General features: G+C 40.3%; 1 protein-coding gene across 1 annotated transcript in view; it reads right to left on the minus strand.

The window, feature by feature from the left end:
- The window catches only part of LOC126007087 (lebercilin-like), a 38390-nt gene extending 36818 nt beyond the window's left edge, over positions 1–1572 (minus strand). The window contains exons 1-2 of the mRNA XM_049772591.1: positions 1416–1572; positions 594–686 (exon numbers count right to left, since the gene is read on the minus strand). Of these exons, the coding sequence (XP_049628548.1) occupies positions 594–686; positions 1416–1572 (250 nt within the window). The remainder of the gene's footprint in view (positions 1–593; positions 687–1415) is intronic.
- Positions 1573–19255: the final 17683 nt, after the last annotated feature.

Genomic DNA, 19255 nt, shown 5'->3' on the forward strand with positions numbered 1-19255 from the left:
AATGGAGGATATTCCTCATGCAGACAGGAAATCTTATAAGTCATCTAGGGGGAGGACGGAGAGATAGCCCAGCAGTAGGATGCTTGCCTTGCACTCAACGGAACCAGGAGTTTGAATCCCAGCATCCCTCCCATATGGTCCCCAGGACTGCCAAGAGCGATTTCTGAGCACAGAGCCAGGAGTAACCCCTGAGTGCCACCGCCGCTGCCGGGTATGACCCCAAAACAAAACAAAACAAAACAAAACAAAGCAAACAAAAAGTCAGCTAAAGGGACCTCAGAGCTCTGTTTCAGGGAAACAGATTCAGAAGGGGTCGAGGTTAAGTGACAAGTAGGTACGGCATTGTTAAACCACCTGCTCTGTCCTTAACCAATCCTCAGAAATTCTCTGTCAATAATTCAGTGTCCCAAATAAAGAGTTCTCTAGTCTTTCTGAATTTATGCAAAGGAAAAGCCAGGTTTATTTAGCCATCTGGCAAGGTTCAATATGAAGGTGGCAAGAAAAATTAATTTTCTGTAGCTGATTGAATTAAATGCATTCTAGAAGTCTTAAAGCTCACTCCTCTAGGGTAACCCATATGAAAGTGTACTTACTGGTTGTAATAGACTGGTCATAGGAACTGAAAGCTGTACATGCGATCACTAGTCTGGCTAGAACTTTACCAGAGGAACTTAGACTGAATAGGACTGTAAGAAAAGTAATTTAGAGCTGTGTTTTAATTGCTGTTACTGAACCTAGTGTGAAGAAGTTGCCTCACCAGGCAACATCTTTAACACTAGGGAGCATATCCTAAAGAAGACAGGCAGCATGACCTCACACAGATGACCAAGATACCCAGGAAACAGGTATAATGCTAGATTGATTTGCTTTCTGTTGCGTAATTTCTGTGTCATCATCTCAGAGGGAAAATCTTCTACTGCATTGTCCTCCCAAAGATAGAGAGGACCATTTACTGCTCCTGGGCTTGATCTGTCTCAGTAATATTCCCATTTAATTGATCTGATCTTTTTCAGATGTTGAAACTGCAAAATCAAACGAATGTTAATTGCTTCATTAAGAACTAAGGTAGCATGAGATTTCACCCCTTCTTATAAGTAGGGTCTACAGTCCTTTGTCACCCCGAAGAAGTTACAGAAGATGGACAATCACCCATACTCCCCTTTAATGGCTTCGAAGGTGGTGAAATCTATAAGGAAGATTTGAAACAGAAAAGTCAGCAGGAAAGCCTCCAGAAGAATAAGGGCAAAAAGGGTTCCGGGAACTCAACTAGTTAAGGCCATTGATCTACCCTCAAGGTAGAGACGAGTGGAATGAAGAAAACAGATATTAAAATTTAAAAAGAATGGGAGGTGTAAGAAAAGAAGGAGCAAAGATTATGTCTTCCCTTGGTAATGTTAAGGTAAAAGAATAAGCACCAAGAGTGGGAGGCCTTTCCCTTGAACCAAGAGCGGGAATGGCAGTGACCCTCACAGCCCGTCTCTGTGGGCTACTGACTTCTATGTTGTTCTCTCCACCCAACAGCTGTTTAAGTTGCAGGATTGAAGAAGATGCAGGAACCTCCTTTCTCTTCATGTGGAGAGTCACCGTCTGAATGAGGAGTCCCTGCAGATCTAGCTGAATTATCTCCCAGGACCAGAACAGAACACAGATACCCTAGTGCTCCTGCTGATGGTGGTGACTGTGGGATGACCAACAAGAATGAACACCCTCTTACCCAGACTGTGGCTGGAGGGTTGTGGGTCAAACAGTTACCCAAGAATTCCTCCCCTAAACTTTGACTTATGTGATTTGTTTGGGTTTATCTCCCGCTACTGAGATATAAGTGTTAAAAAAGAAGTGGGTACCTGGAGGCGGAGAGATAGCATGGAGGTAGGCCATTTGCCTTGCATACAGAATGATGGTGGTTCGAATCCCAGCATCCCATATGGTCCCTGAGCCTGCCAGGAGCAATTTCTGAGTGCAGAGCCAGGAGTAGTTCCTAAGCACTGCTTGGTATGACCACCCCCCCCCCCCAAAAAAAAGAAAAAAAAGAAGTGGGTACCAATCCATGGGGGTTCAGGTCCTGAGATAGGGAAGTTGCCCACAGAGCATTGTCATTTTCTGCTTGTTCAAAATGGAGTCCCCTGCAATGTGGGGGAAATGTGGAGAAGAGGCAGACTTTCTCTGCAGGGTATAGGAATGTGTCAGAGAGGCCACCTGGCAGCACATTCTCAAATTACAAAGGGAGCCAGACACTGAAGCTAAGGCTGGAGGTCTAAGGCAAAGTATTGGGAGTGCTATGAACCAGAGATGCCTGGCCTAAATTTCAGTAGGGCCTTTTAGATATTATGCCCAGACTAGATTCTTAGTAGGGAAGCATCAGTTAAGGCAAATAAAAAGGAGGGAGCCAGCAGTTCAACACTGCCTTAAGGTGCCAGTGTAAGCCCCACCATCAAGTATGGAGTAGAAGAGGGACTAGCATCAGACATCAAGAGAAATTGCCAGCATATATCTAGATCACTCTCTGGACTCCTTAAAAGTGGCCCTGCGAAACAGGAGGAATTTGGACTTAAAGTTGTTGAAACAAGGTGAATGTGTATGGCTCAAGAAGAACAGATCAGGGGTCATCTAGGACAATGGTGAGCAATCTTTTTCTCAATTGAGCCAAATCTCGCCAAAACCACGATTGAAATTTATTTAGAGAGCCACATGTTTAAAACTGAAAATACACAGGATGGTACACTGTTTTTAGTTTCAATAAGTTTTTATTGAGAATATTCTGCATACAAGTATTCACACAGAAATCTGTGGGTTGCCAACCACTGAATTAGGGGATGCTGCAGCAGGTAGAGGCAAGTTTCTAGGAAAAGAAAGATTCTACCTCCCTGTATCACCCCAGGTAATCGCTTTGACTAGGCCCCTATTTATTTTTGTTATGCTTTAGTAGATCCTTATGAAATTAATTTCTTTACCCACTTTATTCAGGCATGCCTAGGTGAAGGTAAGATGCTGTGCTAAGGTCCCAGTATGTGCCCATAAGCAGGGATAGGAATGAGGAACCGCAAGAAGAGTCAAGGATTTGACTCAGCTTCATAAAAAGAGGAGGGATAGTTCTAAGTTCTGAACAAGGAAGGGTGCCATTTTGTGAAGCCCACATGTCAGACTTCTCTAGGGTTCTGAATAAGGAGGGATGCCATTCTGAAAGAATCACATGTTGTAAGCCATATGTTAGGCTTTCTTTAAAAAGTCTGTTTTTATTAACACCGCCCCAAGATGCCTGGCCCTATAGGTAGCCAATCTGGAAAGAATATTAGAGGGCAGTGGAAAGGTACCCTAGAAAACAGCTAATCAAAGATCATCAGAAGCTATAGATTCCCTATATCTTCTCCCTCTATAATCTCATTTGTGATTTGGGTGTGGTCATCTTCTCTAAGAGACAGTCCTGGTCAGTCAGTATGAAGCTTGTAGGGGACAGGATAAAGTTTTGTTAAGTTTAAAAAAAAAAGTTTTGTTAAGTTTAAAAAGAAAAGAGTAGCCCCATAAATTAAATTTGAAATACCATTTAAACATTTATCAAATCAGCAAAAATCTTTTTAGACAATACTCAGTGCTGACAAAATTGCTACCAAGAAAAATACATAGAGTTTTGGGAACAAGAGTTAGCAAGATATATTAAAACTTTGGTCATGCTTTTATATGTGATATAAACCCAATTCTACTCCTAATAACAAGAAAATGAATTTAGAATAAAAAAGTGTAGGTCACCCAGCAACACTCAGTGTTTAATTCTGGCTTTGAGCTCTGAGCTCACTCCTAGTTGGGCTATGGATGACCACTACTGAGTACCAAGGATAAAACTCCTGGTCGGCGATAAGCAAAGCAGGACCCTACCCACTATACTGCATATATATTTATAGAAGATATATGGTTTGGGGGCCACACCCAGCCGTGCTCAGGGATTATTCCTGACTCTGACCCAGGAAATATTCCTGGCATCGCTCAGGGGACCATATGGGATGCTGGAAATTGAACCTGAACTGGCCAGGTGTAAGGCTCTACTATTGCTCTGGCCCGTGTACTTTGTAGATACTAAGTAACTAAAATTTTTCCTTTGAAGGAGCATAAAGATCAACTCAGAATCTTGTCTATACCTCTGAGGAATTAATACTTAGCATTCTTAGTTCTTGAAATCAGCAATTCAAGATACAAGTTCTTCTTTTTTGGGGGGAGGGGTCACACCCAGCAGTGCTCCAGTCACTCCAGGCTCTGCTCTCAGAAATTGACCCTGGCAGGTTCAGGGGACTATATGGGATGCCGGGATTGGAACCACCATCCATCTGCATGCAAGGCATATTCCCTACCACTGTGCTTTCTCTTTGTCCCCTCAAAACACAAGTTCTAATACTTAAAAACCCATAAGTCAGGGGCCGGAGAGATAGCATGGAGGAAAGGCATTTGCCTTGCATGCAGAAGGTCGGTGGTTCAAATCCCAGCATCCCATATGATCCCCTGAGCCTGCCAGGAGTGATTTCTGAGCATAGAGCCAGGAGTAACCCCTGAGCACTGCTGGGTATGACCCAAAACCCAAAACCAAAACCAAACAAAAACCATAAGTCAAGGGTGAGGGATGTTTCTCAGTGGGAGAGCCCTTACTTTGGGTGGAGGGGTAAACCCAGAAGTACTCAAGGGTTACTCCTGACTCTACACACATAAATCACTCCAGAAGGTTCAAGGGATCATATGCGATTGCAGGAATCAAACCTGGGATCTCTGCCTTGTGCAAGGCAAATGCTCTATCTGCAGTGCCCCTGTTCCAGCCCAGGTCCTGGGTTTAATTTACAACACCACCAAAGAAATAAAGAATAAGTCTGAATCTTCCAGTCTACAATCTTGAAAGAAAATACATTTACCAAAACAAACAAACAAACAAGCAAACAAATTTGATGAATAAGAGCAATCATGTTTACTTCATCACTTATTAGCTGTGTAAGTCTGGAAATCTAATTTCTCAGTTTGAATTTAAATCTCATTATAACATAATCTATAAAATCAGAATGATAATAACTATTTTAGGAAACTGGAATATAATTCAACAATAATCACATACGCACACCCAGTAAATCCAAACAATTATACGTATACTCTTTTTTTTTTATTATTTGAACACCTTGATTACATACATGATTGTGTTTGGGTTTCAGTCATTTAAAGAACACCACCCATCACCAGTGCAACATTCTCATCACCAATGTCCCAAATCTCCCTCGTCCCCACCCAACCCCTGCCTGTACTCTAAACAGGTTCTCCATTTCCCTCATACATTTTCAATATTAGGACAGTTCAAAATGTAGTTATTTCTCTAACTAAACTCATAACTCGTTGTGGTGAGCTTCCTGAGGTGAGCTTGAATTTCCAGCTCTTTTCTCTTTTGTGTCTGAAATTTATTATTGCAAGAATGTCTTTCATTTTTCTTAAAATCCATAGATGAGTGAGACCATTCTGCATTTTTCTCTCTCTCTCTGACTTATTTCACTCAGCATAATAGATTTCGTGTACATCCATATATAGAAAATTTCATGACTTCATCTCTCCTGACAGCTGCATAATATTCCATTGTGTATATGTACCACAGTTTCTTAGGCCATTCATCTGTTGAAGGGCATCTGGGTAGTTTCCAGCTATGGTAAATAGTGCTGCAATGAATATAGGTGTAAGGAAGGGGTTTTTGTATTGTATTTTTGTGTTCCTAGGGTATATTCCTAGGAGTGGTATAGCTGGATCATATGGGAGCTCCATTTCCAGTTTTTGGAGGAATCTCCATATCGCTTTCCATAAAGGTTGAAATAGACGGCATTCCCACCAGCAGTGGATAACAGTTCCTTTCTCTCCACATCCCCACCAACACTGTTTATTCTCATTCTTTGTGATGTGTGCCATTCTCTGTGGTGTGAGGTGGTATCTCATTGTTGTTTTGATTTGCATCTCCCTGATGATTAGTGATGTGGAGCATTTCTTCAAGTGTCTTTTGGCCATTTGTATTTCTTCTTTGTCAAAGTGTCTGTTCATTTCTTATCCCCATTTTTTGATGGGATTAGATGTTTTTTTCTTGTAAAGTTCTGTCAGTGACTTGTATATTTTGGAGATTAGCCCCTTATCTGATGGGTATTGGGTAAACAGTTTCTCCCACTCAGTGGGTGGCTCTTGTATCCTGGGCACTTTTCCTTTGAGGTGCAGAAGCTTCTCAGCTTAATAGATTCCCATCTGTTAATCTCTGCTTTCAATTGCTTGGAGAGTGCAGTTTCCTCTTTGAATATGCCTGTAATGTCCTGGAGTGTTTTGCCTATGTGTTGTTCTATATATTTTATGGTTTTGGGTCTGATATCGAGGTCTTTAATCCATTTGGATTTTACCTTTGTACATGATGTTAGCTGGGGATCTAAGTTCAATTTTTTGCAAGTGGCTATGCAGTTGTGCCAACACCACTTGTTGAAGAGGCTTTCCCTGCTCCATTTAGGATTTCCTGCTCTTTTATCAAAAATTAGGTGATTGTATGTCTGGGGAACATTTTCTGAGTATTCAAGCCTATTCCACTGATCTGAGGGCCTGTCCTTATTCCAATACCATGCTGTTTTGATAACTATTGCTTTGTAGTACAGTTTAAAGTTGGGGAAAGTAATTCCTTCCATATTCTTTTTCCCAATGATTGCTTTAGCTATTCGAGGGTGTTTATTGTTCCAAACGAATTTCAAAAGTGTCTGATCCACTTCTTTGAAGAATGTCATGGGTATCTTTAGAGGGATAGCATTAAATCTGTATAATGCCTTGGGGAGTATTGCCATTTTGATGATGTTAATCCTGCCAATCCATGAGCAGGGTATGTGTTTCCATTTCCGTGTGTCCTCTCTTATTTCTTGCAGCAGAGTGTTGTAGTATTCTTTGTATTTCCTTCACATTTTCAGTCAAGTTGATTCCAAGATATTTGAGTTTGTGTGGCACTATTGTGAATGGGGTTGTTTTCTTAATGTCCATTTCTTCCTTATTACTATTGGTGTATAGAAAGGCCATTGATTTTTGTGTGTTAATTTTGTAGCCTGCCACCTTGCTATATGAGTCTATTGTTTCTAGAAGCTTTTTGGTAGAGTCTTTAGGTTTTCTAAGTAGAGTATCATGTCATCTGCAAACAGTGAGAGCTTAACTTCTTCCTTTCCTATCTGGATTCCCTTGATATCTTTTTCTTGCCTAATCGCTATAGCAAGTGCTTCCAGTGCTATGTTGAATAGGAGTGGTGAGAGAGGACAACCTTGTTTTGTGCCAGAATTTAGAGGGAAGGCTTTTAGTTTTTCTCCATTGAGGATAATATTTGCCACTGGCTTGTGGTAGATGGCCTTAACTATATTGAGAAAGGTTCCCTCCATTCCCATCTTGCTGAGAGTTTTGATCAAGAATGGGAGTTGGACCTTATCAAATGCTTTCTCTGCATCTATTAATATGGTCATGTGGTTTTTATTTTTCTTGTTATTGATATTGTGTATTATGTTGATAGATTTACGGATGTTAAACCATTCTTGCATTCCTGGGATGAAACCTACTTGATCATAGTGGATGATCTTCTTAATGAGGCATTGAATCCTATTTGCCAGGATTTTGTTGAGGATCTTTGCATCTGCATTCATCAGCGATATTGGTCTGTAATTATCTTTTTTTGTAGCATCTCTGTCTGGTTTAAGTATCAAGGTGATGTTGGCTTCATAAAAGCTATTTGGAAGTGTTTCCGTTTTTTCAATTTCATGAAAGAGTCTTGCCAGGATTGGTAGTAGTTCCTCTTAGAAAGTTTGAAAAAATTCATTAGTAAATCCATCTGGGCCTGGGCTTTTGTTTTTCGGCAGACATTTGATTACCGTTTTAATTTCATTAATGGTGATGGGGGTGTTTCGATATGCTACATCCTCTACCTTCGACTGTGGAAGATTATAAGAGTCCAAGAATTTATCCATTTCTTCCAGGTTCTCATTTTTAGTGGCATAGAGTTTCTCAAAGTAGTTTCTGATTACCCTTTGAATCTCTGTCATATCAGTAGTGATCTCTCCTTTTTCATTCCTAATACGAGTTATCAATTTTCTCTCTCTCTCTCTTTCTTTGTTAGGTTTGCCAGTGGTTTATCAATCTTGTTTATTTTTTCAAAGAACCAACTTTTGCTTTCGTTGTTCTTTCAGATTGTTTTTTGGGTTTCCACTTCGTTGATTTCTGCTCTCAGTTTTTTTTTATTTCCTTCTGTCTTCCTATTTTTGGGTCCTTTTGTTGAGCACTTTCTAGTTCTATTAGCTGTGTCATTAAGCTACTCTGGTAAGCTCCTTCTTCCTTCCTGATGTGTGCTTGCAAAGCTATAAATTTTCCTCTCAGTACTGCTTTTGCTGTGTCCCATAGTTCTGATAGTTTGTGTCTGTATTGTCATTTGTTTCCAGGAACCTTTTGATTTCCTCCTTGATTTTATCTCGGACCCACTGGTTATTGAGTATGAGGCTGTTTAACTTCCAGGTGTTAAAGTTTTTCTCTGAGTCCCTTTGGTATTCACAAATAATTTCAGAGCCTTGTGGTCAGCGAAGGTAGTCTGCAAAATTTCTATTCTCTTGATATTATGGAGGTATGTTTTATGTGCCAGCATGTAGTCTATCCTGGAGAATGTCCCATGTACATTGGAGAAGAATGTGTATCCAGGTTTCTGGGGATGGAGTGTCCTATATATATCCACTAGGCCTCTTTCTTCCATTTCTCTCCTCAGGTCTAGTATATTCTTGTTGGGTTTCAGTCTGGTTGACCTATCCAGTGTTGACAAAGCCGTGTTGAGGTCCCCCACAATTATTGTGTTTTTATTGATATTATTTTTCAGATTTCTCAACAGTTGTATTAAATATTTTGCTGGCTCCTCATTTGGTGCATATATGTTTAAAAGAGTTATTTCTTCCTGCTCTACATACCCCTTGATTCATATAAAATATCCATCTTTGTCCCTTACAACCTTCCTGAGTATAAAGTTTGCATTATCTGATATTAGTATGGCCACTCCAGCTTTTTTATGGGTGTTGTTTGCTTGGATAATTTTTCTCCAGCCTTTTATTTTGAGTCTATGTTTGTTCTGACTATTCAGGTGCATTTCTTGTAGGCAGCAGAAGGTTGGATTGAGTTTTTTGATCCATTTAGCCACTCTGTGTCTCTTAACTGGTGCATTTAGTCCATTGACGTTGAGAGAAAGAATTGTCCTGGGATTTAATGCCATCTTTATATCGAAATTTGGTGTGTCTTTTGGTTAGTCTTGTCTTAAATTAGGTCTTTCAGTTTTTCTTTTAAGACTGGTTTTGAGTCTGTAAAGTTTCTGAGCTGTTTTTTGTCTGTGAAACCATGTATTCTTCCGTCAAACTGAAAAGTGAGTTTTGCTGGGTACAGTATTCTAGGTGAAACATTCATTCCATTCAGTCTTGTCACAATATTCCACCACTGCTTTCTGGCATTGAGTGTTTCTGGTGACAGGTCTGCTGTAAATCTCAAGGATGCTTGCTTGAACGTAATTTCCCCTTTTGATCTTGCTGTTTTCAGAATTCTGTTTCTATCTGTGAGATTCGTCATTGTGACTAGGATGTGTCTTGGGCTGTTTTTTCTGGGGTCTCTTTTGGTTGGTACTCTTCGAGCATGCAGGATTTGATCACATATATTCTTTAGCTCTGGAAGTTTCTCTCTCTTTTTTTTTTTTTTTTTGTTTTTTTGTTTTTGGGCCACACCCGGTACGCTCAGGGGTTACTCCTGGCTATGCGCTCAGAAGTCACTCCTGGCTTGGGGGACCATATGGGACACCGGGGATTGAACCGCGGTCCATCCAAGGCTAGTGCAGGCAAGGCAGGCACCTTACCTCTAGCGCCACCGCCCGGCCCCCTGGAAGTTTCTCTTTAATGATGTTCTTGACCGTTGATTCTTCCTGGAAATTTTCTTCCTGGGTCTCTGGGACTCCAATGATTCTTAAATTGTTTCTGTTGAGCTTATCATAGACTTCTATTTTCATCTGTTCCCATTCTTTGACTAATTTTTCTATTGTCTGTTCATTTGCTTTAAGTTTTTTGTCCAATCTCTCCTGCTGTATGGAATTGTTATGTATCTCATCTTCCACAGCACCAAGTCTATTCTCAGCTTCTGATACCCTGTCCCAGAGCTTATCCATTTTGTCATTCACTTCGTTTACTGACTTTTTCAGGCCTGTTAGTTGACATGTTATTTCAGTTTGGAGTTTTGTGATTTCTGTCTTCATATTTTCTTGGTTCTTATTAGTGTTCTGTTCAATTCGATCCATGGTTTCTTTGAGTTCATTGAGCATCTTCCATATTGCTAGTCTAAAGTCCTTATGTGAGAAGTTGATTAGTTGGTTGGTCATTATCTGGTCATCAGAATTGTCCTCTTCATTCTCTATGTCTGATGCTGGCCTGCATTGTTTCCCCATTGTCACACTTGTATTGTGGGTTTTTCTACGTGTTGTGGTGGTATTCATTGGCTATATGATGCAGGCAGCACACTCCTCTGGCTCCGCCTTTTCTGAATGGGCCAACTTGCCTCTAAGGGTGGGGAATCTTCTGTGGATGAAGCCTCACACAGGATCAAATCTTAGGCCTGAGCACGTAGCAGAGAAGGCAGTCCGGAGAGAAATCCTTGCTTCTGTGATCCAGTGCAGTCCTTAGTGTGGTTTTTTCTTCTTGTTGCGATGGTGTTCTTTTCTTAGAAAGAGCGCACGGCCGTGTAGCAAAGCGGAGCTAAGTGCTCTGCTGGAGCCTCTTTTTGGCCCAAGAGTTTCACGCAACAGGATAGTAGACAGACACACACAGGCAACACTCAGAATTTTTCACAGGTGGGCCCCACTGGGCAGGTGTAGTTTTCACTTGCTCGCTGGGCAGCTTCAGAATGCAGTATTTTTGGGGTTCGTTTCCCAGGTCTCTGAGGAGAGCTTCAAGAATTCAGGAAAGACAGAGAAGCACAGGACAGGGCTTCCTTCAGGTCCTCAGTTTCCTCAGAAGAAGCACAGCTGGGTGGAGACTCTGCAGGTAGAGCAATCAGCACTCTGCCAGGCAACCCCCACATCCAGCCATTTCTTCCTCACTCACTCGCTCGCTGGGTAGCTTCAGAATGTAGTTTTTTTTGGGGTTCACTTCCCAGGGCTCTGAGGAGAGCTTCAAGAATTCAGGAAAGACAGAAAAGCACAGGACAGGGCTCCCTTCAGGTCCTCAGTTTCCTCAGAAGAAGCACAGCTGGGTGGAGACTCTGCAGGTAGAGCAATCAGTACTCTGCCTGGCAACCCCCACATCCAGCCATTTCTTACTCACTCACTCGCTCGCTGGGTAGCTTCAGAATGTAGTATTTTTGGGGTTCGCTTCCCAGGGCTCTGAGGAGAGCTTCAAGAATTCAGGAAAGACAGAGGAGCACAGGACAGGGCTCCCATCAGGTCCTCAGTTTCCTTCTATACGTATACTCTTATAAGATGTTCTATAAATTATGATTAATATTTCTCATCAAGAACTTTACATTTTAATATAATCCTATAAAACTTAATATGTGGTTTAGGAAGTATTGTTTCTTTTTATCCAAACATAGCAGAGGCAGTTCTCTATAAAATTTGATAAGAAAGGATAAGATTCCACAAAATCAAACTGTCATTCATCTCCTATGCATCTCAGCATGGACTGTCCCATACCACAATTATATTCAGATAGTTAAAATGAGTGGAGGGAGGTAATTCATGATCTCATTAACCAAGTCGTATTCCCTGTAAAAACTACTTTAGTGAAATACTTTTATGTCATACTATCTATTTCATTTGTTTGTTTGTTTGGGTCACACCCTGCAGTGCTCAGAGGTTACCCCTGGCTCCATGCTAGCAAAACTGCTCCTGGCAGGCTTAGGGGATCATATGGGATTCAAACCACTATCCTTCTGCAGGCAAGGCAAATGCCCTACCTCCATGCTATCTCTCAGGCCCCATCATACTATTTCTTAATTATCAATTTAAACTATAAAAATGAGTATTTAACTTATACCTCATTCAAAAGTGTTGCACCATGTAACTACATGTAGGTTAGGAAGCTTTTTTTCCCCTTATAATTCCTAATTGTTCTTTAAAATCATTTTTTCTTATTGCAGTAGCACTGGTTTAAAACCATGGTCTTTAACTACTAGTCCAAGGACCAGTGCCAGTCTGAAGTTATAGAAAGGTCCAGAACTCTGGATTCACCATCTTGCTTATAAATACCAGTCCTTGAACCTGCATGCAGGACACAATTTATACCTGCCACTACCTGCCAGTGGCTGAAGAACACTATTTTAAAATATTTTATAGGACTCAAATATTCAGCATGAAAATTTGGTATCTGTCTGTGCTATGTTATGATCACCATTAAAATCTAATTTCTTTCCCCCACCATACAATTGATTTCTTTTATCCATCTAACCCATTTCACCCTTTTCTCAACTGATAACCACTAAGATTTTTGCCTAAGAATATGCTTTTATCTTAGTTGTTTCTTGGTTAATTTCATTATGTGTTACACAACTAATGTGTATACCACAACAAAGGGTGCAACTCTTAGCAAACATAGATGCAAGCATGTTTATACAAATAAAGGAGTGCAAGTTGATGAGCCCTATGAACATGTATGTCATCAACCACAAACTTAAGTCATCACAACACTGCAAAGAAGAGAAGGAAAAAAGAAAGAGTTGTAAACCAAAAATAAATGTGACTGCATAAAAAAAGTGTAATGTATAGGAAGAAAACCATTGTTGAAACAAAAAGGCAATTTAATGAATGGAGAAGACATTTGCAATGAACATATTCAAGGGATGAAAATCTAAGAGAGAGACGTCATACAACTCAACAAAAGTACAAACAATGGGACAGTGTTGTGTATGTAAATATTTTGGGGGATTACTATGTTGCTCACCCTAAACTGATTAGGTGATTGTGCCCTACCCTAGGGTGTGACCTGGCATTCTGCCCCCACCCTAGGGTAGGACCTGATTCTGCTTCCACCATTGGTTGGTATCTGATCCCACCATTGGGTGGTACCTGACTCTGGATTATAAAAACAAGGGTCTGTGGAAGTCCCGGGCTTTTTGCTGGCTGGAACTGAATCTGAGTCTTTGGACTTCAGTTTTGTCCATCCGAATAAAGCAAATATTTCCACGAGCCTGATTGTCTGCGAGCTGTTTACCCGCCGTTTCACCTCAGAACCGTGGGCTAGACAGGGTGGCAGACACGTGCTCCGAGCTGGAAGAAAAGGGCCTCATTCTCCATCCCTCCATCAGTCAACCTCTTCAGGGGCTGTCCTGCTACATAATGACGCCCGGACAGGGACCTGAACCCTGGACCCTCAGAACTGTAAGTGAAATATTTCATTGGAAATTTCCTATGCTGACCATCAAATGGTTTCTGTGGTTAGTCATGTGGATTTTACCACCCTTAGTCTTACGCATTGGTGCTCTAGTATACAAGTGGATCATTCCATTTTGTTTAAAACTAATTGGTTTTGATCTAAGGACAATCACTGCAGTTGGATGGTTGTGGTCTATATTTCAAATGAAAAGTGTAGTGTCTCTAGCCATCATAGTTTGTGGAATTTCTGTGTTGACTAACGTTATTATTATGAGCATAGTTATTTGCTGTTATTTCTATTTAGGAAATAGAAAGTGTAGAAATGGTGAGGCTAAAACCAGTATAGATAATAAGGAAATTTATCTGACGAAAACTCAGACCAAGGTGCAGGCTGACGAATCCAGCCCCACCATCAACAATATAGAAATTTTTGCTGGAAGAAAAACAACTCAGAATGTTAAGCCTGATTCTAGTGAATTGCTTGACAGTAGTGACTCAGATAATGATCTACCTCCAGTGCTAACTCCACGAAGTATGCCTCCTTCTAGTCACAAAATTGAATCGCAGAGCAGAGCAGATTCAAAAAATGAACCACATGCTTGGTCTCAGAGCTCTATTCAGAGTAATTTTGCTAATCAGGCCTTATCCCCTATAGACGGGGTAAATGTTTCTAACTATGTACCCTATCAGATGGAAGAATTAGATCGGTTTAAAAGATCATGTAAAGAAAATGGGCCAAAATCGCCATACAGTGTGGAGTTATTAAGACTTTGGAGTCATAACTCATCTTGGACTTTGTATGATTTTAAAAGAATCGCTGAAATATGCCTGTCGTCTAAACAGCGAACTGAATGGGAAATGTACTATTCAGAAGGCGTAAAAGCTAAATTATATAGTCCGGATGGTATGAAAAAGCAAGTGGCAGGTGTTACTCTATCGTATGAATTATTAATGGCAGAAAATCAATTTGCAAATATTCAGACACAAGCAGCTTTACCTAAGAAAATCTTAAATTTAATCAGGGAGATTGCATTGTCAGCATGGGAAAAAATTGATTCTAACAGCATTGGTAGAGGAAACTTTTTAAAAATCACCCAAGGCCCTTATGAGTCATTTGCAGAGTTTGTAGGTAAGATTAAAGATGCTCTGAAGTTACAAGTCGAAGATGAGGAGATAAGAAACTTCCTAGTAAAATCTGTGGCCTATCATAATGCAAATTCAGCCTGTAGATTAGTATTGAATACATTAAATGAAAAGTCAGATCTGAATGATTACCTTTATGCCTGCCGGAATGTCTATGTGGAACCCCAACCCCCACCCCACTCAGACTCAGTACAAACCTTCCCAGTTACCAAGGGAACAATGTCTTACTCCCCTCGGGGACAGAACACTTTCCGGAAACCAGGTCTTTGCCCAAAATGCAAAAGGGGTCGCCACTGGGCGAAAGATTGCAGATCCAGAAACCTCATTAATAATAACCTAAGTAGAGGTTTCAACACAGTCCCCAGGAGGCAAATCGCCTGCTACCATTGTGGAAAACAGGGACATATCAAAAGAAATTGTCGTCTCCTTATAAATTCAGCTCCCCAAGAACACACATACAAGATGCAGGGAAACGCCCACAGGGCCTCCCCCCAGGCCCTTCCAAATCAGGGGCAAAGTTCACAGACAATAATCCTTCCAAGCCCAGCCCAAGAAAATTCATCACGATAAGGGAATTAATCCACTCTACTTCAGGGAGTGCCGGATTAGACATATTATGCCCAGAGGACATTACAATTTACCCAGGAGCATGCCCTTACATGTTAGAAACTGGCATTGTAGGCCCGCCACCCCCAGATACCATGGGTTTGATTCTTGGCAGAAGTTCCCTCAACATAAAGGGTATATCAGTAATCACTGGTGTCATTGACTCAGATTCCATGGGAGAAATCATTGTAGTTATTACTGTACCAGTTACATGGACCTTTAAAAAAGGAGAAGCGATTGCCCAGATAGTAATAGTGCCTTATGTCAAATTTGGGACTTCAGATAAGACTAGAATTGGAGGTTTTGGAAGCACAGATCTGGGTGCTGCTCAAAACCCAATCGTGGCTCTGGTTACTAAATGTAAAGATGAACACCCAATGATCAAACTTCACTTGGAAGGCAAACCCTTTGATGGAATGATAGATACGGGTGCTCAGGTTACCGTAATTTCTGATAAAGAATGGCCAGAAAATTGGCCTCTTCAGGAAATCCCGTATTCCCTAGAAGGAATAGGAGGCCTGAGTTCCTGTCTGTTGAGTACGAGGACTATACTATTTTACGGCCCAGAAAATCAAAAAGCAATAATCAGACCTCACGTGGGCCCATTTTCACCATCCCTGTGGGGCCGTGACCTACACAAACAGTGGAAAGCAGAATTCCACATCCCATTAGCTCCAGAAGAGCCCGAACCTTCTTTTGATTTAAAAACCAAAAAATTTTAGTGGGGGCCACTGCCGTAAAAACACCAGCACCAATAAAAATAAAATGGAAATCTGATGAACCAATTTGGACAGGTCAGTGGCCCCTTAAAACTGATAAATTAAAGGTGCTGACAGAATTAGTGGAGGAACAGCTAAGTTTAGGACATATTGAACCATCTTTTTCTCAATGGAATTCACCTATATTCACTATAAAAAAGAAATCCGGTAAATGGAGACTTTTGATGGATCTTAGAGCTATAAATTTATCCATGATACCTATGGGCAAATTGCAGACTGGTTTACCATCACCTGTAGTTATTCCAAAGGAATGGCCACTAATTATAATTGATCTGAAAGACTGCTTCTAACATATTCCTATCCACCCAGATGATAAAAAACGTTTTGCATTCTCAGTTCCTTCTCTCAATAATACCCATCCCTGCAGACGTTTCCAATGGACTGTTCTCCCCCAAGGCATGCTGAATTCCCCAACCATGTGTCAGTTTTTTGTAGATAAGGTTTTGAGCCCTGCTCGTGAAAAATTTCCTCAAGCCATGATATTTCATTATACAGATGATATCTTGCTCACAATGAACAACGAAACAGATTTACAGGAATTATACTCTTATGTTACTGACTGTTTACAAACATCAGGACTGAAAATAGCTTTAGAAAAAATACAGATAATGCCACCGTATCAATAATTGGGTTTTATTTTGGACCGGACGTCTATACGTCCACAAAAATTTTCTATCAAAAAAGAAAACCTCAGAACGCTTAATGATTTTCAGAGACTTTTAGGTGACGTAAATTGGCTCCGCCCTGCACTAGGAATCCCAAATGCAGAGTTATCTAATCTGTTTAAAACGTTGGAGGGTGATCCTGCTTTAGATAGCCCGAGAAATTTAACAACAGCTGCAAAAAATGAATTGGACATCTTCTTGAGCAGATTACAAAAATCGTTTCTCTCAAGATTCATCCCAGGAGAAAAGGTATTACTGTTAATCTTCCCTACTATAGAAACCCCCACAGGGGCCTTGATGCAACAGTCAGGACCTTTGGAATGGGTGTATTTACATAACAAACAACCTCGCTCAGTTGTCCCCTACTTGCAACTGATTTCAGAGATTATTATCAAGGCAAGACTCAGATCTATATCTTTACTAGGTTTTGACCCAGATATAATAGTTTTGCCAGTACCAAAAAAGGAAATTGAGTCAATATTGCCAATTAATGAATCTCTACAAAGGGCCCTCTCAGATTTCACAGGAGAAATATCCTCCCATTATCCAGCAGGAAAAATTTGGGACTTTTTAAAGAAAACTCAGTTTGTTATTTCTTCAATTGTTCGGGATTCCCCTATCCCCAATGCCAAGGTTTTTTACATTGATGGATCCCAAAATGGAAAAGGAGGAATAACTGAGACAACATTAATATGACCATAGATACCAAATATAAATCTGCACAGAAAGTTGAATTAGCAACGTTAATTTACCTATTAGAAAATGTATCTGAAGCCATGAATATAGTTTCTGATTCTTTGTATGTGGTAAATTTATGTCATGTGATAGCCACTGCATCCCTTAATGCTAATAACCCGATCATACAGGACTTACTTAAACAATTACAGCAGCTTCTTCAAAAACGAACTGAGCCCATCTTCATCACACATATTAGAGCCCACTCAGGTCTTCCAGGACCTATGGCTCAAGGAAATAAAACTGCTGACTTGCTAGCAATGCCTATATTTAAATCACCTGTAGAGGAACATTCAGCCCTACACACAAATGCTCGCCGTTTACATGTGAATTACCAAATTCCATGGAGGCAAGCTAGAGAAATCGTAGAAAACTGCAACGTATGTGCACCGTTAACAAAAAAGACTCACATAGCAGGAGCAAACCCAAGAGGCTTACAGTCTAACGAACTTTGGCAAATGGATATAACTCAAACAGATTTATTTCCAAGGAAACCTTATCTTCATGTTGTGGTGGACACTTATTCTCGGTTTATGTGGGCAATTCCCATGTCTTCTCAAAAATCTAAGGCTGCTTGTAGTTTTCTTTTACAATGTTTCTCTGTGATGGGTATTCCATATTCTATAAAAACTGATAATGGGCCAGCCTATGTTAGCAAAACTTTTGAATTTTTTTGTAAGGAATGGCAGATAAGACATCTCAGAGGAATTCCTTACAATTGTAGGGGACAGGCCATTGTAGAAAGGACTCACAGAACCTTAAAAACTCAATTGCAAAAAAATAGAAAAAGAGGTTTACCACCAACGGATTTGCTATCTTTGACTCTTATCACACTAAATTACTTTAACTTACCCCAAGGGGAAAGCTACACTGCAGCGGAAAGACATTTTAAAGAAGATATTCAGAGACAAGAAACAACCCATAAACCTATTTGGATCAAGGAGGATGAAAAATGGATAGCTGGCTATCTTCTCCTAAGAGGAAGGGGTTATGCCTATGTTTCTATAAATGATGACCCTCCCAAGAAATTTTGGGTTCCATTACGTCTTGTTAGAAATCGGGCTAGCACAAATGATCAGGTTCAGACTACAAGCTCCCCTTCAGAGAAAAAACAGAATACTTCAGACACTAACAGCAGTAATATTACTAAGGTCTCTGGGGCAGGGAACGATTTAGCTGTCACACACCATACAATGAGTGAGACTGATGGTAGTGATAAACCCTTACACTCCGAGATGCAAAAGGAAAGACAGGAACCTGTCTTAACTGGGCTCCAAAATATAGGAAACTCTTGCTACATGAACTCAATATTGCAATGCTTGTATAATATTTCAGACTTAACTCAGTATTTTTATAAAGATCATTATAAAAAGGATATTAACAAGAAAAATCCGATGGGGCATGAAGGTAAATTAGCCGAAGAATTTGGTCGGCTCATCAAAACCATGGGAAATGGATTTCATAGATATATTAACCCTGAAAGCTTCAAAGTAACAATTGGTTTACTTAATGACCAGTTTGCTGGACACAATCAGCAGGATCCTCACGAACTACTGATGTTCCTAATAGAGGGATTACATCAGGACTTGCTTACTGTATATCTAATGACAGACAAAACTACACATCTCATGGGAAATGAAAATTATGAACAATTTAGTCCAGAACACCAAAAGGCTCATAAATCTATTATTTATGATCTCTTTCAAGGACAATTCAAATCTATACTCCAGTGTCTCACTTGCCACCAAAAGTCTGAGGTTTATGAGACATTTGTTCATTTGTCTTTGGCTGTTACATCTACAGATAAATGTACATTACAGGAATGCCTCTCTGAATTTTTTAAAGAAGAAGAATTAAGAAATGACAACAAAGTTCTGTGCAACAGTTGCAAAAATAGAAGGGATTTTTCAAAGAAAACGTATTTATGGAAACTGCCACCAGTACTT

Source organism: Suncus etruscus, chromosome 4 (assembly GCF_024139225.1).
Source record: "Suncus etruscus isolate mSunEtr1 chromosome 4, mSunEtr1.pri.cur, whole genome shotgun sequence".
In the NCBI taxonomy this organism is placed as follows: Eukaryota; Metazoa; Chordata; class Mammalia; order Eulipotyphla; family Soricidae; genus Suncus; species Suncus etruscus.